At 40.3% G+C, this 22,984-nt stretch overlaps 4 protein-coding genes and 1 pseudogene across 5 annotated transcripts in view; 4 read left to right on the top strand and 1 right to left on the bottom strand.

The window, feature by feature from the left end:
• Positions 1-12,374, top strand: part of LOC125780454 (zinc finger protein 501-like) — an 89,298-nt gene extending 76,924 nt beyond the window's left edge. Inside the window, exon 3 of the mRNA XM_049469173.1 lies at positions 11,660-12,374. The gene's annotated coding sequence lies outside the window, so the exon portion shown is untranslated. The remainder of the gene's footprint in view (positions 1-11,659) is intronic.
• The window catches only part of LOC125802150 (zinc finger protein 850-like), a 28,340-nt gene extending 15,966 nt beyond the window's left edge, over positions 1-12,374 (top strand). Inside the window, exon 3 of the mRNA XM_049479123.1 lies at positions 8,900-12,374. Within this exon, the coding sequence (XP_049335080.1) occupies positions 8,900-9,803 (904 nt within the window). The 3' untranslated portion in view covers positions 9,804-12,374. The remainder of the gene's footprint in view (positions 1-8,899) is intronic.
• LOC111196242 (zinc finger protein 239-like) overlaps positions 1-22,984 on the bottom strand; it is a 443,969-nt gene that overhangs the window by 69,571 nt on the left and 351,414 nt on the right. The gene's annotated exons all lie outside the window — the stretch shown is intronic.
• Positions 1-22,984, top strand: part of LOC111196241 (zinc finger protein 239-like) — a 61,606-nt gene that overhangs the window by 24,594 nt on the left and 14,028 nt on the right. The window contains exon 1 of one of the 2 annotated variants that reach the window (XM_049469172.1): positions 19,116-19,281. The exons of the other annotated variant lie outside the window; for it this stretch is intronic. The gene's annotated coding sequence lies outside the window, so the exon portion shown is untranslated. Of the gene's footprint in view, positions 1-19,115; positions 19,282-22,984 lie in introns of those variants that run through there. 2 annotated transcript variants of the gene reach the window in all.
• Positions 766-22,984, top strand: LOC125785576 (zinc finger protein 239-like; annotated as a pseudogene).

Here is a 22,984-nt window from a genome sequence, read left to right as displayed (position 1 = left end):
ATGTTATCAGTATTTAAAATAATTTGTTAAACATATACAGATATGTCTAACAATGTGACTTAATGTTAAATTAAAGAAGCATTATGAAGAAAAATATATTTATTTAAGCCACTAACAGCATATTTTATATTGGTCGAATAGTAAAAATCAGTGGATTTCAGAGGTTTGACTTTACTTTTTTAAAACTAGTGTTGCTGGGTAATACAGTTCTGCGCTGGAACTTTATTAACATTCTGACTCAGGACACTTAAATCTTTAATAAAAGTAACATTCTAAAGAAAAATATATTTCTTTCAGCCACTGACATTGTTTAATACTAGAAAATGATTAACAATCTGTGGATTTCAGAGGTTTGACTGTACTAAAATCAGTGTTGCTGGGTAATACAGTTCTGCGCTGGGACTTTATCAATATATTATGATTCAGGACACATAACTCTTTAATAAAAGTAACATTATAAATAAAAACATATTCCTTTCAGACACTGAAAGCATGTTTTATACTAGGCGAATAGTAAAAAATCAGTTTATTTCAGAGGTTTGACTGAACTAAAACTAGTGTTGTTTATAATGTTACTTTTCTCAAAGAGTTATGTGTCCTAAGTCAGAATATATTGATAAAGTGCCAGCGCAGAACTGTATCACCCAGCAACACTAGTTTAGCTTTTAATTCGTTTTAAACTCTACATATTATTAAACTAGTTCATGATATTTCATTTACAGCCTCAAAACGGATTTTTATTACATTTTACGGGGACTTTTATTTTGACAGGAAATCGTTTTGGACTCTGGAATCACAATGCTCTGAGAGAGGCTCCCGGTCTCGCGCCGTACCCTCCTCAGAAACTGGATCTCCACGAGCTTTCAGCTAGTAAATCTGTAGGATTGAACAGTTCCAGTCTTCGCTGTGGATCAGCGGAGTCCGTTCTGAGAAAGAAATGATCATCAGTTAGATGGTAAGTGTTTCTCGTGCTCTCAAATAGTCCGTGTTCAGTTGATGGAATAGCTCGTTGTTTGGACAACATTGGATTTCCAAACTCCACCTCCTCCGATAGATCTATCTCTCTCTCTCTCTCTCTCTCTCTCTCTGTCTCTCTCTCTCTCTCTCTCTCTCTCTCTCTCTCTCTCTCTCTCTCTCTCTCTCTCTCTCTTACTCTTTCAGTCTTTCCCCGAGCTCCAACTTCTCCTTATTGCACTGCTCTCACTCTTTTTCTTCCAGCTCTTTACTCCTCTTTCTGCATCGCTGCATTTCCTCCGCATTAAACTGCACCGTTTTAGAGAAACTATCAGCAGCAGTAAGAGCAAAAACTGTCCCTGTCCTGTTGCTACTGTCCCGCGACACTCTCCTACTGTCCCGCGACACTCTCCTACTGTCCCGCGACACTCACCTACTGTCCCGCGACACTCTCCTACTGTCCCGCGACACTCACCTATACTGTCCCGCGACACTCTCCTACTGTCCCGCGACACTCACCTACTGTCCCGCGACACTCTCCTACTGTCCCGCGACACTCACCTACTGTCCCGCGACACTCACCTACTGTCCCGCGACACTCACCTACTGTCCCGCGACACTCACCTACTGTCCCGCGACACTCACCTACTGTCTTGCGACACTCTCCTACTGTCCTGCAGAGCTCTTTAACTGTACCGCGGAGGTTTTTAACTGTACCGTGGAGGTTTTTAACTGTACCGTGGAGGTTTTTAACTGTACCGTGGAGGTTTTTAACTGTACCGTGGAGGTTTTTTAACTGTACCGCGGAGTTTTTTTTAACTGTACCGCGGAGGTTTTTAACTGTACCGTGGAGGTTTTTTAACTGTACCGCGGAGGTTTTTAACTGTACCGCGGAGTTTTTTTTAACTGTACCGCGGAGGTTTTTAACTGTTTTAACTGTCCTGCAGAGCTTTTTAACTGTCCTGTGGAGCTTTTAACTGTGCCGCAATGTGATACATTGTGTCTTATCTTAGTTTTTTTGAGACGACTTAAGACTTATGAGATAATTCCCCTAGATTTGACCATCAAATCTATTATATAATATTTCCAGTGTCATAATACAAAATATCAAATATCAAAAATAGTATGACTTTAAATTAATAACTAATATGGACACAGGTAACGACCTTGTTCATGTCTGCACACACATTACATGTGTATTTAGCCTAATCTCACAGTTATCACACTCATATATCTCTTTTATATTCTATATCACATTCTGGTATAATTATATTTTTTTATTATTCATTTTTTTCTGATGTCTGTGTACTTATGTGTGTCTGTATATAAGTTCCTGGAACAGTCTAATTAATAAATTATTTTTTTTTTGCTATATTCTCGTTTATTATTGTTTATCTACATTCTATTAAAGTCTAAATTAGTCTAAATTAAGTCTAAAAGTCTAAATTTTAGTTAAAGCATTTGCACAGCATTTTGCTTATTTTTTTCTTGGTAAATTTTCTTTAAAAATAATCAATAAAATCTAGGTGTTTGCGTTACACTTAAATTCATAAATCAGTCATCATAAATCACCATCATGAAAAAAAACGTATGTGCTTGTTTTGGGCTCTGAATTACTTAAATAATGTAAAATATCATTTCAATTGCTGATATTTAGATTTTTGCAGTGTAGGTATGAAACGATTTCAGTGACACAGTTTAATTTGTGGTCTTTTGATAGAGCCTATTCTATTGCTTATTACACTGTTTTTCAATCCTGGTCTTTAAGGGCCACTGCCCTGCACATTTTATTAATTGTCATACTTTGACAGCCCCACATTAACACAATAATTGACAGCTGATTGTCTGGTGTATTGGAAGCAGGGACAACTCCAAAAACTGCAGGACAGTGGGCCTCCTTGGCCAGGGTTGAGAAACACTGGCCTATTCCATCAAAATCCCATCACTGTGTACTTGTATTAGTTACAATTAGGGTTGTGCCGATGGACAATATCATATTATTTATTATTATTATATTATTATTATATTATTATTAAGATATAATTATTTATATCTAGGTTACAGCTTGTCTTCGTTTTTTTTCTACATGTCTGTATTCATTTTAAACATTTCATGTTATTCACACAAATATAATACGCCTGCTAGATTTCTATTATTATTACAAAAATAATTCACATATTTATTGATATTTAATCAAGAGATATCAGGCAAAATGCGCTGCGCCGTGCCTCTCTCTCTCTCTCTCTCTCTCTCTCTCTCTCAGCGCGGAGCTGAATTCAGAGCGAGGCTAAAAATAAAAACTCAGTTTAGTTAAATAAATTAAGATGAGTGAGGACCTATAAATTGAATCAAATATAAAGGATAGGTTGAGGTTTTGGTGAGCTGTTTCAATTATTTGAAACTGAAAAAGATATCATTCTGCGTACTATTAGATAGCCTTTGATTGTGTTTTAAATGAGTTTTTATTTTATATTAATTATTTTTTTATTCATTTTAAATATTTTTAGTATTTTATTGATCAAACTTTTTTTGGCTATAGCGGCGTTGGCTGGTCACCTGAGCAACTACTGTGCTTTTAATCCTCTCCTGCTGTAATAAACAGTGGGGAAACCACTTTTCTTAGGTTCTGGTTAAAACTTTTCCCGCTGTGTTCTCAGAATTAAAGAGGTATAGCGAGAGATCAAATGTTACTGGGTGAAATAGTAATAGACACACAGTTTATCAGCATGATTACTGTATTTTAAATCCTCTGAATTCACAGCAACACCTGCACTCATCTCTGCATTTCATCCACCGAGGTAAACATGTTCCCCTGAACTCCTAAAGTAAACGTCAAGCAAAATGACATGATACATCTACAACAATATTGTAATAACTTAACTTTGTTTAATAAGTGTTGGATAACTGCTTGCCACGTCTGCATTGTATAATTTGATTTAATCTGCTTCATTAGGTCTACAAAAAAACTGCAGGACAGTTTAAAAGTTCCACAGGACAGTTAAAAAACTCCACGGTACAGTTAAAAAGTTCCACAGGACAGTTAAAAAGCTCCACAGGACAGTTAAAAGCTCCACAGGACAGTTAAAAAGCTCCACAGGACAGTTAAAGGGCTTCGCAGGACAGTTAAAAAGCTCCACGGTACAGTTAAAAGGCTTCGCAGGACAGTCGTTGAGCTTCTCAGGCCAGTTAAAGAGCTCCGCAGGACAGCAGGCGAGTGTCGCGGGACAGTACGTGAGTGTCGCGAGACAGTACGTGAGTGTCGCGAGACAGTACGTGAGTGTCGCGAGACAGTACCTGAGTGTCGCGGGACAGTAGGTGGGTGTCGCGAGACAGTACGTGAGTGTCACGGGACAGTAGGTGGGTGTCGCGAGACAGCAGCAACAGGACAGGGACAGTTTTTGCTCTTACTGCCTCTCGAAACTATAGCGAGCATAAGACTGCTGCTGTGTTTGTCCTGTTCTCTGAGCTCTAGCAGCTTAAATACTTTATATTATGCTCTTTAACAAAGGCAAACATATGGTATAACATATTAATAAGGTTTATTCATTAATTTTATATTTATATATAAGTTACATGTATATGTAACTGATGGGGGGGGGGTTGTGTTTGCAGAAGGAGTATGAGATTAATATTTGTTTATTTCTTGTGTGTGGAGGGGGGTTTAATCCACATTTATTCTTGTTCATTTATTATTAAAGTGTAACATACACTGTTTATTATATTACCGTATTTTTCGGACTATAAGGCGCACCGTATTATAAGACGCACTATCAAAGAACGCCTATTTTCTGCTATTTTTCCATACATAGGGCGCATCGCATTATAAGGCGCGTTAAGTGACACTAGAAAGGGTGCCTATATCAAAGTGAACAGGGGTGGCGCCATGTTTCCCTTCCCCCACCGGGGGTGGTCGCTTGCCGGTGGAGCGTCTCAGTATACAAATCTAGCTCTTTCAAAGTCAAACGAGTGCTGGATATTAATCTACACAGATTCCTCTCCTGAAAACTGTTTATTTGGGTGAGTAACGTGCTTCAGTTTATTTACAGTAAGCTTAGATTTCCAGATGTCCACTAAGGCTTGCTGCACCAGCGTTAGCATAGCTATCCGCTAGCACGCTAGCTAGTCACCTAAACTAGTAAAGTTAACTCAAACTTAAACGACAGCGTTACACTGAGTAATCCTGCGTGTTCTGGTAAGACAGTGAGATATTAGCTAGCGATTCGTCCCCCGTAGCTTGTTTTAACACGGTAAACAAGCAGATTACAGGCTGATAAAACTCACCTCTGAGAGAGTTAGCGCTTAGCATCTAGCTAATGCTAGCCAGGCAAAGCAGCACAGACTTACAGGCCGATAACTCACCTCTGAACGGTGAACGCTTAGCGATTAGCATCTAACTCTAATAATACTGCTCCAGCAGTATTAAAAGTGCTAAATTTAGAAAATACTGATCTCTGAACAGTGAAAAAGCTAGCTAGCTAAGCGGTTAGCATCTAGCTAATGCTATTTGCTGCTCCAGCCTCGGAGCTGCACGGCTCTGGACTCTGTATAGCACTGAAACTCTGTATAACGCTGCACGGAGTGTGTGTTTACTGCTCCTTACAACCTGACGAGTAAAATTTAGATAATACTGATCTCAGTGAATAAGCTAGCTAGCTTAGCGGTTAGCATCTAGCTAATGCTATTGCTGCTCAGCCTCGGAGCTGCACGGCTCTGGACTCTGTATAGCACTGAAACTCTCTATAACGCTGCACGGAGTGTGTGTTTACTGCTCCTTACAACCTGACGAGTAAAATCCATACAAAAGGCGCACCGTATTATAAGACGCACTGTCAATTTTTGTGAAAATTAAAAGTTTTTAAGTGCGCCTTATAGTCCGAAAAATACGGTATATACATATACATATATGGGCCATTCCACCCAATGGGTGCCAGCTGCTTGTTGAATCACAAATTTCAACTTTATTTTTTAAACTCTGAACCTATTTTAACTTAAATTTTATAGATTTATTATGAAAAAAATATAAAAGCATGAATGGGATTTTGACTCCCACAACAATGCAAAAAAATAAATCTCTAAAGGATTTTAATAATTATATTTCATGGTAAAGTTTTTAGTTAAGAGAGTGGAGACGGGTAACAAATGCTAAGTAGGCTAGTTCTTATTAATGCTTTTAATTACGTTTGCAATTAGTTCAATGTAGGGTTGGGCGGTATGAAGGTGTTTCGGTATACCACGGTATTTAAATATGGTGACGGTATATTAACCACGTGACGTGCCAAACCTGAACTTTGAAAAACGGACGTTTAAGACATTCTGCGCATCCACAATGAAAGAGCAGTGGGAGGGGTAAGCAGTTGGAGCTCCCTGATTGGTTATGGGGTGGGGATTTTCACTGAGGAGATCATACAGCAAAAACTCAATAAACTCTACAGGTTTCACTAATTTTCACCAAAATTATCGCCACAACCTTCACTTTCAGTTTTCGTTATTTCGTTCGTTTTCGTTAACAGTAATACTTTGTTACTTAGCTATATGGTGATTAGCATGCCATAGCTTTATATAAAATAAAAATAGTATTTAAAAAAACAGATGACTATTTCCTGGAGCCTGGACTGACCCGAGATTTTTCATTACTTTCCTCGGGCCGGGTCGCGTCCGGGCTGAGAAATAAAAATCAAAGTATCCTGCTATTTAAAAGAATGGAAATTAATAACAATAATAATATAGTTTTGTATTCTAGAGTTTAGATTATCTGCCTGAACCCGAGCGTGAACGCGAGCTTATCCGCGCGTTTAATAAAAACAGAAAAATAGGTATGAAATAGAAAAATAACTAACTAAACTTAGCTCAAAATGATAAAGGAAATATAATCTAACGAATTCTAAAACAACAAAACAGAAATAGTGTACACACAGGTACAAAAATAAAATAACATACATAAAAAATGAATCATCCGCGCGTTTAAAGCTCCGCAGCATTTAATAAAAACAGAAAAATATAGATATGAAATAGGAAAATAACCAACTTAACTTAGCTCAAAATGCTAAAGGAAATATAATCTAACGAATTCTAAAATATCAAAACACACAGGTACAAAAATAAAATAATATACATAAAAAATACCCCCCCCCCCCCCCTTTTATATATAAAATATAAAAGTATTCATTTTATATTTATACATGACACATAAATCGACACACACACATACATATATGTGTGGATTTATGTGTGGACTTATGTGTATATATAAATATAAAATTAATACTATTTATTTGATTGATAATATTAATAAAATTAATAATTAATAAAACTATATCATATGTCTGTCTTTGATTAAAAGCTTAATAAAAAGTATTTAAGCATGAAAGCAGGTGTGAATCCGTGTGAAAATCGGGTGTAAATTGGTGGAGTTATGATTATTAGAGGTGTATTTTACATCTTTGTCAATATGGCGGCCTCCAGAAAATTTCAGACACAACTCGACATTTGGCATGAAACCACCTGATCTGGCAACAGTGCGAGCCGGTGTATGCTGTTAATTCAGGTTTTCTCCATGTAGTTCAATAATGTGAGGATTATCTTTTAAACAGCATAGATATAACAGGCAGAAAGATTACTCCATGATCCGCTTCACTATCTTTAATTCTGAGCTCAGTTCAGTGTGTTTATGGAGTTTTAAACACGGCTCAACCCCTCTCTCACCTGTGTGTGTTTATGTGACCGGTGCTGGCGCATGATAATGAGTTAGTGTCTGAAATCACTCCTGTTTCACCACTACTTAGTGAACTACATGGTGTCTTCCTAAATAGCGCAACACTAATGAGGGAGTAGGGAGTCATTTCGGTCACAGCCTCAGACCATACCTGTCAAGTTTTGGACTTAAAAATAAGGGATTGTTTTTCCCGCCGCCCGCTTCGAGCCACCCACTAGCATTGCATTTGTCGGAATCCCTCTATTTAATCAGGATATGAGGTCTTACAGTAATTTTACTGTAAACTACAAATGAATAGAAGTCACATTAGATCAGTGTTTCTCAACCATGTAACTGCATATTCTACTGCATATTCCCACTGTTCTGTATATTCTAGAGATTTCTCTGTTTAAATGCACTTAATAAAGTAAGTGGCGGTATTATGTGTCTAATACACTGCTGATTATACATAATGGTTGATCTATGGTCGATAGGGAGCTAAGAGATTTGAACATTTAAACCTAAAAAGGATTGTTTATTAGCTGATTAGTTGGATCCGCTGGAAAACACAATTTTAGGGCAGTGATCTCATCACAGTTTACATGGTTAGCTCCGTTGTCTTTCCTTTAGAAAAATCGCTGTATATCCAGATCTACAGGTTTTAAAGTCAGCTGCTCCGACCAAAACCAGCAAGCTGATTGGCTGTTTCTCCTGAAAGGCGGGACTTTCTCATTGAACAGGCACCAACATTGGTTAAGAGACACCCAGCGGTTGGTGGTCCGTCTCCTCAATAATAAGGTTTTTTACATTTTAATATAATACAGGAAATTTACGGGAAAATACTAATGCCAGAGGACTGCGGGAAAGAGGAGTAAAATACGGTAGTTTCTCGGCCAAAACGGGAGACTTGACAGGTATGCCTCAGACTGTTCCTCACAGGGTTCGCTTTTCTTCTCTACCGGGTCTTTGCTCGGAGTTCTTGGAGAAGAGTCAGTTCCTCCAGTTCCAGCTGCTGGTCATGGAGATTTCCAGAGCATAGTCATGCTCAGCTATCAGCTGAGTTCCTTTCCAGATTTTCTGCTCCATTTACAACTTTTCACTGTGTGAAAACCGTTTATCTGGGGGGATATTTGTGAGAAATACTGGTATTTGCATGTAGATTTCCCGATTTTCTGTTTGCCAGCTAAGAGAGTTTCATTTCACACTAAAAACTAGTACTAAGCTTGTGTTTTGTTTTTTCTTTACTTCTTCCAGAAATGACTGCCGTCCTGTTCCAGATCTTCTTCTCCTAGTGTCGTCTTTGCAACCTGTTTCTAATTTAGCTTCAGAAATGCACTCAACAGGAACAGTTCACATAGAGGTTAAACTACTAGAAGAGGGGAGGAACATGGAATCCGCAAAAATCTCCATTACTCAGCCAATACCCTCTCCTACCTCTCCCAAACAAATGCAGAAAAGTACATGCCCAAAGAAATTCTACCACTGCTTCGACTGTGGAAAGAGTTTTACTCATCGGGGTACATTCCAACGACACCTGCGCATTCACACTGGAGAGAAACCTTATCGCTGCTCAGACTGCGGGAAGTGTTTTAATCATCAGGGTACACTCCAACTACACCAGCGCATTCACACTGGAGAGAAACCGTATCACTGCTCAGACTGTGGGAAGAGTTTTAATCAACAGATTCATCTCCAACGACACCAGCGCATTCACACTGGAGAGAAACCGTATCACTGCTCAGACTGTGGGAAGAGTTTTAAGCAAAAAATTCATCTCCAACTACACCAGCGCATTCACACTGGAGAGAAACCGTATCACTGCTCAGACTGCGGGAAGAGTTTTAGTCATCAGAGTAATCTCCAACAACACCGGCGCATTCACACGGGAGAGAAACCGTATTTCTGCTCAGACTGTGGAAAGAGTTTTAGTCGTCAGAGTATTCTCCAACTACACCAGCGCATTCACACTGGAAAGAAACCGTATCACTGCTCAGACTGTGGGAAGAGTTTTAATCAACAGAGTATTCTCCAACTACACCAGCGCATTCACACTGGAAAGAAACCGTATCACTGCTCAGACTGTGGGAAGAGTTTTACTCAACAGCGTACTCTCCAACGACACCAGCGCATTCACACTGGACAGAAACCGTATCACTGATCGAGCTCTGTAAGAATAAGTAATTCCGCGGACCACAAGGCGCTCTGCACGCTGCAGCACGTTGCCGAAATTTGACCCCCGCAGAATCCGGTTCCCCTGCAGAAAAGGCACAACACCACCCCCTGTTAAACTGCTGTAGTGGAAACAGCGCTTATAAATAAATTAAGAAACACAAAAATTAGGGTGTTCAATCTGTAATTTCAGTTCAATTAAGTTTTTCTTTTTAATTACTGTTTTTATTAGTTTCAGTTAAGGATAACTTTCACTTTCAGTTTTCGTCATTTCGTTCGTTTTTGTTAACAGTAATACTTGCTTACTTAGCTATATGGTGATTTTCATGCCATAACTTTATATTAAATAAAAATAGTATTTAAAAAACAGATGACTACATCACAAACTATTTCCTGGAGCCCGAGACCCGGCCCGAGGAAAGTGATGGGAAATCTCGGGTCGGGTCCGGGCAGAGAATTAAAAGTCAAAGTGTCCTGCTATTAAAAAGAATGGAAAATTAATTACAATAATAATATAGTTCTGCATACTAGAGTTTAGATTGTCTGCCCGAACCCGAGCCTGAACGGAAGCCTAAATGATGCGATGGCCGAATTTGGGCCGGCAAGAATTCTCACCACTTTCCTGGCACGCTGTCGGGTTCGGCCGAAGAAAATGGTCTGTGACGTGACGCAGAACTATGTTTAATGCATAGACTGTGTATAGCTGGACAGAGCATCGTCTCTCAAAAGTGAAGCCACCACAGGTCGGGCGCCCCCTGCTGTTCGGCTGCAGAAAGCTGTGTAACTCCACCGATCTCCATAGGTTTCAATGGCAAAACAGACAAATTTAAATCACATTTTTTTCCAATATACTGTAATTCTACCTCCTTTATTTAAATGCGGCAGCTAGTGTAACCTCTGCTTATATTGTTAAATTTTAATACCCCCACAGAATTCGTTTTTTGAAACGTTATTCAGCTCTATTCAAAAAGGTGTGGTTATTGTAAAAGGGCTGCTTATGGGCGGGACCAATAACAGAACGTCAGCCCTGCTCTGCAGTCTTTGTGTGGCGGAGTTATTTAAATGAGTAGGCTGTCTCTCCACAGTCTTTCTCCCTCCTCTGGTCTCTACTGCGCTCTAGAGACTTGGGTTTCAGGATCGCCAACATGGAGGAAGATATTGGCTTCATTTTCGTTAAATGAATGGGAACGGCGACACGGCGTCCATCTTTTTTTACAGTCTCTGGTTCAATGTAACAAATCACACTGTGATTTTTGTGCTGATCTAAAAGTTACGGCTCATCCGCACGTTTAAAGCTCCGCAGGTGGATTTAGTGGGTGCTTCTTCTACTGCCTAAGGGCTGCATGAACTTGTACTAATCTCAAAGCAGTAGCTTAACAGCTTTACCAGTGCTATGAATCGCAACACCTATAGAACAGAGGAAGCAGAGGCAACGTGAGGGTTCTAGTGAAATAATTCAAATGTAAAAATACCCACCACATAAAAATCACATTACCATAAAACTAAATGCTTCATTACTAAATGCAGTCAGTGCTACTGTGGGAACACTTTGACTAGCATCACTTTATCACTTTTGTTTACTTTGATTTTAGTGTAACATTATTTTACATATCTAGCAAAGCAGCTTTGTGTGCCCAGCTCTGAACTTATGAAATTTGAACAAGAATTACTCTAAATCACTGATGTGTACTGGTATAATTATTGCTATATGTGCTGAGTGGTGTGTGCATTTGCTGTGTTCTGTATCTGTTGTATTGGCTTATTGGTTTTATGGTATTTAAATTTTGTATGACCTAATGGTAATGAATTTGGTAACACTTTCTAATACTGTTTCATAGTTAATAGGTAAGTAAACAGGAACTAAGCAATAGTGCTTCATTAACACCTAAATATTTTCTATTAACTACAAGGAATCACTGAGTAATTACTATGAACTGAACTAATGATTTTAGCAGTTCACTATTAGTTCCACATTATTTACTGAGACTTACATATCTCCTGGAGAACTACTGACTAATTGTGTCTCCTTTATAGTAACTATTAATTAATTACTGCCTAAATCAACATTAACTGCTCAGCTGAAAACCCTTACATGCCACCTGGGAACAATGTACTTCCCAGGTATGTACAATAAATCAAATTATTCGATGGTGATATTGAAGGCATATTTGATCGAATTAAGTGACACCAACTGTAGTAGTAGTGGTAACCTTAATTACCTTATTATCCTCAGTTTATTCGAAAATAGTAGAAACACATAGTAAAATTCTACAGTGTGCAGTTGTCTGCTTAACTCCTATTTTTGGAAGAAAAAACATTTTCATGCAGCATTAATACATAGGGGACGTTGAGACATAAAACTGGAAGAATGACTGAGAGTGTGATGATATTTTTTTATGATCACTGCTTTAATATTAATAGTGTGCACTATTAGGGTAATTATGGTAATTTCACATCAGATGCAGCTCTCCTCAGTGTATGTTCTCTACTGTTGCTTCTGCATGAGACTGCCTCTTTCTTCTTTCTGTATTTGACTGAAAATAAACTATTAATCACAATATTGAGATTGTTTCCAGTTTATTTTAACCCCTGGTTGGAGGAGGATTCTTTGTGTGTTGTTAACAGCTTAAAGATATGCGTTAGCTAGGTTATATTTGTGTTATTAAGCTTGATAAGTTAGCTTAGTTGTGTAGCGTTAGCTAGCTACGTTATATATGTGTTAGTTAGCTAGGTTAAATGTGTGTTAGTTAGCTAGGTTAAATGTGTGTTAGTTAGCTAGGTTAAATGTGTGTTAGTTAGCTAGGTTAAATGTGTGTTAGTTAGCTAGGTTAAATGTGTGTTAGTTAGCTTGGTTAAATGTGTGTTAGTTAGCTTGGTTAAATGTGTGTTAGTTAGCTTGGTTAAATGTGTGTTAGTTAGCTAGGTTAAATGTGTGTTAGTTAGCTTGGTTATATGTGTGTTAGTTAGCTAGGTTAAATGTGTGTTAGTTAGCTAGGTTAAATGTGTGTTAGTTAGCTAGGTTAAATGTGTGTTAGTTAGCTAGGTTAAATGTGTGTTAGTTAGCTAGATTAAATGTGTGTTAGTTAGCTTGGTTAAATGTGTGTTAGTTAGCTAGGTTAAATGTGTGTTAGTTAGCATGGTTAAATGAGTGTTAGTTAGCTTGGTTAAATGTGTGTTAGTTAGCTAGGTTAAATGAGTGTTAGTTAGCTTGGTTATATGTGTGTTAGTTAGCTAGGTTAAATGTGTGTTAGTTAGCTAGGTTAAATGTGTGTTAGTTAGCTTGGTTAAATGAGTGTTAGTTAGCTAGGTTAAATGTGTGTTAGTTAGCTAGATTAAATGTGTGTTAGTTAGCTTGGTTAAATGTGTGTTAGTTAGCTAGGTTAAATGTGTGTTAGTTAGCTAGATTAAATGTGTGTTAGTTAGCTTGGTTAAATGTGTGTTAGTTAGCTTGGTTAAATGAGTGTTAGTTAGCTAGGTTAAATGTGTGTTAGTTAGCTTGGTTAAATGTGTGTTAGTTAGCTTGGTTAAATGTGTGTTAGTTAGCTAGGTTAAATGAGTGTTAGTTAGCTTGGTTATATGTGTGTTAGTTAGCTAGGTTAAATGTGTGTTAGTTAGCTAGGTTAAATGTGTGTTAGTTAGCTTGGTTAAATGAGTGTTAGTTAGCTAGGTTAAATGTGTGTTAGTTAGCTAGATTAAATGTGTGTTAGTTAGCTTGGTTAAATGTGTGTTAGTTAGCTAGGTTAAATGTGTTGTAGCGTTCGCGAGGAAGCCATTGACTCGGGAGACGAGGTAGATCAAAAGCTCTTTTTATTCAACAGGGAACCGCTCACTTATTGCCCTTACAAGAGCAAGGAGAGTTAAACCCAAGGCAAGACATTCAGTGAAAACAGCCCTAAGGTCACTAAACTGACTAAGAATCTACCGGATGGTAGATTCAGAGTGGTGCCCCCCACTCTGCATAACCCCACCTAAGAGGGAGGCCCCACACCTGACATCCTCTCACACACAGGCATACAGCAGCAGCACGCACAGGATAACAGACCCACCCCCTGTGCTCGCTACATAGCCCCCCCCTTACAGCCAACCGTCTCGGTGGCAAAACACAGGGAAAACACATGTACCTACATGAGCAACAACACAGCAGTCAACAACGATAACATTTTTTTTTTTTTTTTTTTAGTCCAACACAAAGTCCCTCAAGTGCGGGGGAGCGCGCCGAACGCGGGCAGCGGCTCTGCCCCGCGCTTCCCCCGGAAAACCACCACCCCAAGTTCCTGGTGGTGTTGTAACCGCCAAAGTTTCTCTGTGCCGGTCAGGTGCCAGCCGGTCATGGAACCACCCACGGTTCCCAGGCTCCAGTGGCACGCCGTGGCTCTCACGCACAGCTTGATGCACGGCCATGGGCCGCTCGGCCAGATCGCGCCCATACTCCAGCGCTCCCGAGCAAAAAGACTGCAGCGGCGCTCCGGATCTGCCCTCCCGGCGCCGATAAAGCAAACCCTTGCGCTCACACCAGCTGTCCCAGGCTGAGCGATAGGCTTTGCACTCCGGGCCGAGCGGCGTTACGTCTCGCCAGTCCGGCCGCTGCCCCGCGCGCTTCGACTGCGGAATTTCTTTAAGCACAGGGTCCTCCCCCTGCGCTTTCACAAACTCTTCCCGGCTACGCGGCTCTGTTTCGCCGTTGCCAGAGTCGCTGACTGCAGCCACTCTCTCATCCACCTCTGCCTCGCGCTGCTTCAGCCGCACGCAATAGCGACACTCCAACTCCAGACACGGGCAGTGTTTAACACAGTAACTGCGCTCCGGGCCCCCCTGCGCCCGCGATAACACATCCCCAAGTCCTCGATTACTCACATCCGAATCCACAATAAACTGTCCACCCACCTGCGGAAACGCCAGTATGCTCCCTGCTGGAGACGGTTCCGGCCCACTTGTGCTTGCCAGGGGAATGCGCGTCCTGCCCACTCTGAGTGACGCTGTGGGGATATCGAGGACTGCCCCGAGATGTTGGAGAAAGTCCAGCCCCAGGATACACGCGTCGCGGATGGGCGCCAGGCAGAATTCATGCTGGAGAACTTTACGTGCCAGCTCCACCTTGAGCCTTTTCTTGCCCCTCATGTGGATCTTTTCTCCTGTGACAGAGCGCAGCACGGTGTCGGTCCCTTCCCAGGTGCTTGACGGTGATGACTTGAGCTTGGCGGCCAGTCCAGTTTGCAGCAGGGACACGGTGGCACCTGTGTCCACTAGCGCTGTCACGGGCAGCCCTTGAATGATGCAGTGCAGCCACAACCCGTTCTTGGTGCCCAGCCGGCCAACCACTGTCTCAGTAGGGAGGGTACTTGTCGCTGGGAGCTTCCCAGCCCGTTTCCCGTTCCTGTCTTGCGCCGGCCTCGTGGTGTGGCACTGGCTCGCCTTATGCCCCCGCCGCTTGCATCGCCAACATCGCAGAGTGCGTGGGGAGGCCTCCGCTGTGTAAACTCGAGCCGCTCGTACCTCGTCTGTTACCTCGGCTTCCACCAGATAACAGGATGCGGGTCTTGGATCCATGAGGATAAGCTCCGCCCTCTCCGCCTCCTCCACCGCTTGGCTCAGCGATGTCACTTTCGACAGTTTCACGTGACGTTGGAGACTGCCCGGCGCTAGCGCATTGAAAAATGCGTCAAGCGCGAGCTCGTCGCGGGCTTGGCTGGAAAACATGGGGTATGCTTGCCTCACCAGCGTTCGGAGTTCCGCTGCGAGGACGCCCAGCTTCTCTCCTTTTTCCCGCTTTCTCTCTCTTAATTGCTGGCGAAGAGCTTGCGGTTGAGGAGTCTTGCTGAAGCGCTGGCGCAGGGCGGCTTTGAGCGCTTCCAGGTCCCCGTGCTCTTCTGCCGGCAGGTCCACCAGCACTTGTAGCGCCTTGCCCTCCAGGGCTAAGCATAACTGGGTAGCGATCATCGCCGGGGCCCAGCCGTAGTGCTTGGCCACCACCGCCAACTGTGCCTCGTACGGCTCCCAGGCGACTTCTCCACTGTAGCGTGGGAGATTGACGCTTGCAGCCGTCGCCGTCAACGCTGCGGTGGACGGGGCGTGGTCCTGGACGCTCCATCCCCGGCTGCCGTCTCTTTCACCAGGCAGCCCGCCGCCGTCTCGCTGCTGGCGGCCGCCGTCTTCCCGCTCTTGACCGCTGCCGTCGTTCTGCTGACGGCGCCGTTCCCTTGAGTCTTCGCCAGTCAGCCGGCCTTGTGGCTGACTAGCCCCGTCGGGTAGGGAAGGGCAGGCGTAACGCTCGGTACCCTCCTCCCGTGGGTCGCTGCCTCGCCGCTGGATCCTTTTTCTGTGCCGCCTCCGGATCAGCTGGTCCAGCTCGTCCGTCTCGGCCGCCAGATCCCACTTCTGACACCAGTGTAGCGTTCGCGAGGAAGCCATTGACTCGGGAGATGAGGTAGATCAAAAGCTCTTTTTATTCAACAGGGAACCGCTCACTTATTGCCCTTACAAGAGCAAGGAGAGTTAAACCCAAGGCAAGACATTCAGTGAAAACAGCCCTAAGGTCACTAAACTGACTAAGAATCTACCGGATGGTAGATTCAGAGTGGTGCCCCCCACTCTGCATAACCCCACCTAAGAGGGAGGCCCCACACCTGACATCCTCTCACACACAGGCATACAGCAGCAGCACGCACAGGATAACAGACCCACCCCCTGTGCTCGCTACAGTGTGTTAGTTAGCTTGGATAAATGTGTGTTAGTTAGCTTGGTTAAATGTGTGTTAGTTAGCTTGGTTAAATGAGTGTTAGTTAGCTAGGTTAAATGTGTGTTAGTTAGCTTGGTTAAATGTGTGTTAGTTAGCTTGGTTAAATGAGTGTTAGTTAGCTAGGTTAAATGTGTGTTAGTTAGCTTGGTTAAATGTGTGTTAGTTAGCTTGGTTAAATGTGTGTTAGTTAGCTAGGTTAAATGTGTGTTAGTTAGCTAGGTTAAATGTGTGTTAGTTAGCTAGATTAAATGTGTGTTAGTTAGCTTGGTTAAATGTGTGTTAGTTAGCTTGGTTAAATGTGTGTTAGTTAGCTTGGTTAAATGTGTGTTAGTTAGCTTGGTTAAATGTGTGTTAGTTAGCTTGGTTAAATGTGTGTTAGTTAGCTTGGTTAAATGTGTGTACAGTACAGTGAACAGAGTGGAAAAAGAAAATAAATGAAAAAAGAAAATAAAATCTTTACATTTAGAAATTTACAGATTTAGATCTAAATTTTTTTATCAAAAAAAAAAAAGTTTTTGAGAGTTTGCGGGGAAAGCCACGCCCAGCAAGCTCTGGGGGTGGAGCTGTTCTGAGAGAAAGCTCCGTGAAATGAGCAACAGTTGCTGGAAAGTCATGTGACTTTCCCGTCAAAATAAAAGTCAGCTTCTAAAATATTAAATTTAAAAAGAAATAATTCGTTTTTGAAGTGATTTTACCGAGGAGAAGAAGGTAAGGTGAGACAGGTAAGAAGTGGATTTTCACTCTGTCACACAGGTTTGTTTAAAATAACATCGATTGGCTTGCTAATTTATAAGAAATCTCCATATTTTACTCTATTAATACACAGAATAAAACATGTTAACAAATGAAAATATCTATGCCCATTCTGTTTAATAAAACAATAAAACAATAATATATAATAATAATAATAATAATAATAATAATAATATATTATAAAAAAATAAAACAATAATAATAATGATTATTATTATGATTATTATTAATATTATTACTATACAATGCAATAAAGGCATGAATGTGACAGTAAGAATAAGAAGTCACATCACACTTTGAGCAATTTGACATTGTTTAAAAAAAATACACAACTTAACCAACATTGTATACTCAAAGAATGGAAAAAAACTGTAGTACATCCTGTTAATGAATTATGATCTGAGCCAATAGTTTAAGGAATTTTAATGATAAATAATGTTTTAACATTTGTCATTTAATAGCTAGTTGAGGCATTCAAAAATTAAAAAAATGTACAATGTTTGTAACTGTTATAAGAATGGTTAATTGATGTACATTTATTGTAAATGTTATCAGTATTTAAAATACTTTGTTAAACATATACAGATATGTCTAACAATGTGACTTAATGTTAAATTAAAGAAGCATTATGAAGAAAAATATATTTATTTAAGCCACTAACAGCATATTTTATACTGGCCGAACAGTAAAAATCAGTGGTTTTCAGAGGTTTGACTTTACTTTTTTAAAACTAGTGTTGCTGGGTAATACAGTTCTGCGCTGGAACTTTATTAACATTCTGACTCAGGACACTTAAATCTTTAATAAAAGTAACATTCTAAAGAAAAATATATTTCTTTCAGCCACTGACATTTAGGGGTGGGCAATATTATATCGTATACAATATATCGTGACACAGAAATATCATGATATTAAAAATCCATATCGTGATATAATAGGGATGTTCTGTCTTGAAAGTAGTCTGTTATTTACTGCAAAGCTTTAAGTGTATTTTTGCATAATTGTTTTTTTTCGTTTGCAGTTTATATTCATGCACTAAATATTCTGCAATATTTTTTGCAGCATTATATTATTTTATGCTATATTATTTATTTTGCCACATTATGATTATGCTGTTATACTCTTATACTATATTCTAGAAATGAATTAATAATTTACTGTTTTCCTATATCGCCAAGTATATCGTTATCGCAAAAATACCCTGAAATATCGTGATATTATTTTAGAGCCATATCGCCCACCCCTACTGACATTGTTTAATACTAGAGAATGATTAAAAATCTGTGGATTATAGAGGTTTGACTGTACTAAAATCAGTGTTGCTGGGTAATACAGTTTTGCGCTGGGACTTTATCAATATATTATGATTCAGAACACATAACCCTTTAATGAAAGTAGCATTAAAATATATATATATATTTCTTTAAGCCACTGACTGCATATTTTATATTAGTCAAATAGTGAAAATCAGTTGATTTCAGAGGTTTGACTGAAATAAAACTAGTGTTGTTTATAATGTTAATTTTCTCAAAGAGTTATGTGTCCTGAGTCAAAATATATAGATAAAGTCCCAGCGCAGAACTGTATTACCCAGCAACACTAGCTTTAGTACAATTTCTTACTTTTTCTTTTATGTACATTATTAAAACGTGTTTATAAGTTTTGAAAAGCTTTTAATTCGTTTTAAACTTCACACAATATTAAACTAGTTCATAATATTTCATTTACAGCCTCAAAACGGATTTTTATTACATTTTACGGCGACTTTTATTTTGACAGGAAATCGTTTTGGACTCTGGCCAAGTGTTGCTGGAATCACAATTGTTTTGAGAGAGGCTTCCGGTCTCGCGCCGTACCCTCCTCAGAAACTGGATCTCCACGAGCTTTCAGCTAGTAAATCTGTAGGATTGAACAGTTCCAGTCTTCACTGTGGATCAGCGGAGTCCGTTCTGAGAAATAAATGATCATCAGTTAGATGGTAAGTGTTTCTCGTGCTCTCAAATAGTCCGTGTTCAGTTGATGGAATAGCTCGTTGTTTGGACAACATTGGATTTCCAAACTCCACCTCCTCCGATAGATGTCTCTCTCTCTCTCTCTCTCTCTCTCTCTCTCTCTCTCTCTCTCTCTCTCTCTCTCTCTCTCTCTCTCTCTCTCTCTCTCTCTCTATCTCTCTCTCTCTCTTTTACTCTTTCAGTCTTTCCCCGAGCTCCAACTTCTCCTTATTGCACTGCTCTCACTCTTGTTCTTCCAGCTCTTTACTCCTCTTTCTGCATCGCTGCATTTCCTCCGCATTAAACTGCACCGTTTTAGAGAAACTATAGCGAGCATAAGACTGCTGCTGTGTTTGTCCTGTTCTCTGAGCTCTAGCAGCTCTTCAGCTTTCTCTCCCATGTTTCGGGTGGATTCGAGGAACATCAGGGTGGAAATCAGAGGCTGGGACCGAAACGGCTTCATAGTTACTAGTTATAGCACTATTGAACATCTCAGACATTTTTCTTTGAGTATCCGAATCGTAAGGGGGAATTGGAACATGATTTTGAGGGCAATAAAAACTCCCATAATGCATCATGATTTGTAGTAAACGTCGCTGCCATAGATATCTTATACCTAGGCTGCGTCCAGAAACCCCAAAAGTGTCTCCTTTTTCCTACCGATCCTCCTCCTCTCCTTCGTGACCCGGAAACTGATTTTGTGACGCCATCTTGCCACCTGTCTGAAAACCGTAGGAGACGAAAGAAGCCGCTTAAAACCCGCCTCGAATAGGCTTCCAACAGAGGGTACATCAGTGCATCCTACTCTGGAAGACTTTTAGGGATTTTCGAATTACATCACTGCATCCACGCCCACAGAGCACGCGGGAATGGAGACGGCAACGACCAAATATACGTCATAAGCATATTAATTAACTCGATTCCTTATCTAATTAAACAGCCAGTAATGCAGTGATATAATTTTAAGTTTAGGTGGGAGGTTGTTGTGTTTGCAGAAGGAGTACCCACTGTATTCACTGCACACCACTGGTAAAAAGTTATATCCTCTATAGTGTACATAACCTGTGTTAATATGTGGTGTTTATAATGAATTTTATGATTTATTATGAAAAACTATAAAAGCATGAATGGGATTTTGACTCACACAACAATGCAAAAAATACATCTCTAAAGGATTTTAATAATAATATTTCATGGTCAAGTTTATAGAGTGGAGACAGGTAACAAATGCTAAGTAGTTCTTATTAATGCTTTTAATTACATTTGCAATTAGTTCAATGTACAAGACAATATGTGTGATAATAAAATGCATTTTTACAAAAAAAAACATGTATATTTGAATATAAAATTAATACAATTTATTTGATTAATAAAATTATTAACATTAATAATTAATAAAATTATATCATATGTCTCTTTGATTAAAAGCATAATATAAAGTATTTAAGCATGAAAGCAGGTGTGAATCCGTGTGAAAATCGGGTGTCAATTGGTGGAGTTATGATTATTAGAGGTGTATTTTACATCTTTCTCAATATGGCGGCCTCCAGAATATTTCAGACACAACTCGACATTTGGCATGAAACCATACGATCTGTCAACAGTGCGAGCCGGTGTATGCTGTTAATTCAGGTTTTCTCCATGTAGTTCAATAATGTGAGGATCATCTTTTAAACAGCGTAAATATAACAAACAGATAAATAACTTCACGATCAGCTCAGAGCTTCACTAACTTTAATTCAGAGCTCAGTTCAGTGTGTTTATGGAGTTTTATGTGTGTTTATTCCCACTGTACTGTATATTCTAGAGATTTCTCTGTTTAAATGCACTTAATAAAGTAAGTGGCGGTTTTATGTGTCTAATACACTGCTGATTATACATAATGGTTGATCTATGGTCGATAGGGAGCTAAGAGATTTGAACATTTAAACCTAATAAAGGATTGTTTATTAGCTGATTAGTTGGATCCGCTGGAAAACACAATTTTAGGGCAGTGATCTCATCACAGTTTACATGGTTAGCTCCGTTGTCTTTCCTTTAGAAAAATCGCTGTATATCCAGATTTACAGGTTTTAATGTCAGCTGCTCCGACCAAAACCAGCAAGCTGATTGGCTGTTTCTCCTGAAAGGCGGGACTTTCTCATTGAACCGACACCAACATTGGTTAAGAGACACTCAGCGGTCTGTGGTCCATCTCCTCAATAATAAGGTTTTTCACAGGGTTCGCTTTTCTTCTCTACAGGGATTTTACTCGGAGTTGTTGGAGAAGAGTCAGTTCCTCCAGTTCCAGCTGCTGGTCATGGAGATTTCCAGAGCATAGTCATGCTCAGCTATCAGCTGAGTTCCTTTCCAGATTTTCTGCTCCATTTACAACTTTTCACTGTGTGAAAACCGTTTATCTGGGGGGATATTTGTGAGAAATACTGGTATTTGCATGTAGATTTCCCGATTTTCTGTTTGCCAGCTAAGAGAGTTTCATTTCACACTAAAAACTTGTACTAAGCTTGTGTTTTGTTTTTTCTTTACTTCTTCCAGAAATGACTGCCATCCTGTTCCAGATCTTCTTCTCCTAGTGTCGTCTTTGCAACCTGTTTCTAATTTAGCTTAAATGCACTCAACAGGAACAGTTCACATAGAGGTTAAACTACTAGAAGAGGAGAGGAACATGGAATCCGCAAAAATCTCCAATACTCAGCCAATACCCTCTCCTACCTCTCCCGAACAAATGCAGAAAAGTACATGCCCAAAGAAATTCCACCACTGCTTCGACTGTGGAAAGAGTTTTACTCATCGGGGTACATTCCAACGACACCTGCGCATTCACACTGGAGAGAAACCTTATCGCTGCTCAGACTGCGGGAAGAGTTTTAATCATCGGGGTGCATTCCAACAACACCTGCGCATTCACACTGGAGAGAAACCTTATCGCTGCTCAGACTGCGGGAAGAGTTTTAATCATCAGGGTACACTCCAACTACACCAGCGCATTCACACTGGAGAGAAACCGTATCACTGCTCAGACTGTGGGACGAGTTTTAAGCAAAATATTCATCTCCAACGACACCAGCGCATTCACACTGGAGAGAAACCGTATCACTGCTCAGACTGTGGGAAGAGTTTTAGTCGTCAGAGTCATCTCCAACTACACCAGCGCACTCACACTGGAGAGAAACCGTATCACTGCTTAGACTGTGGGAAGAGTTTTAGTCAACAGAGTACTCTCCTCAAACACCAGCGCATTCACACTGGAGAGAAACCGTATTACTGCTCAGACTGTGGGAAGAGTTTTAGTCAACAGAATACTCTCAAAACACACCAGCGCCTTCACACTGGAGAGAAACCGTATCACTGCTCAGACTGTGGGAAGAGTTTTACTCAACAGAATACTCTTCAACTACACCGGCGCACTCACACTGGAGAGAAACCGTATCACTGCTCAGACTGTGGGAAGAGTTTTAGTCATCAGAGTACTCTCCGACTACACCAGCGCATTCACACTGGAGAGAAACCGTATCACTGCTCAGACTGTGGAAAGAGTTTTAGTTACCAGAATTCCTTCAAACTACACCAGCGCATTCACACTAGACAGAAACCGTATCACTGCTTAGACTGTGGGAATAGTTTTAGGTGTCAGAATGAGTTTAAACATCACCAGAAAATTCACTCTGGAAATAAATCATATTATTGCTA

Source organism: Astyanax mexicanus, chromosome 1 (assembly GCF_023375975.1).
Source record: "Astyanax mexicanus isolate ESR-SI-001 chromosome 1, AstMex3_surface, whole genome shotgun sequence".
Taxonomy (NCBI): domain Eukaryota; kingdom Metazoa; phylum Chordata; class Actinopteri; order Characiformes; family Acestrorhamphidae; genus Astyanax; species Astyanax mexicanus.
This window is presented reverse-complemented; position numbering and strand designations above follow the sequence as displayed.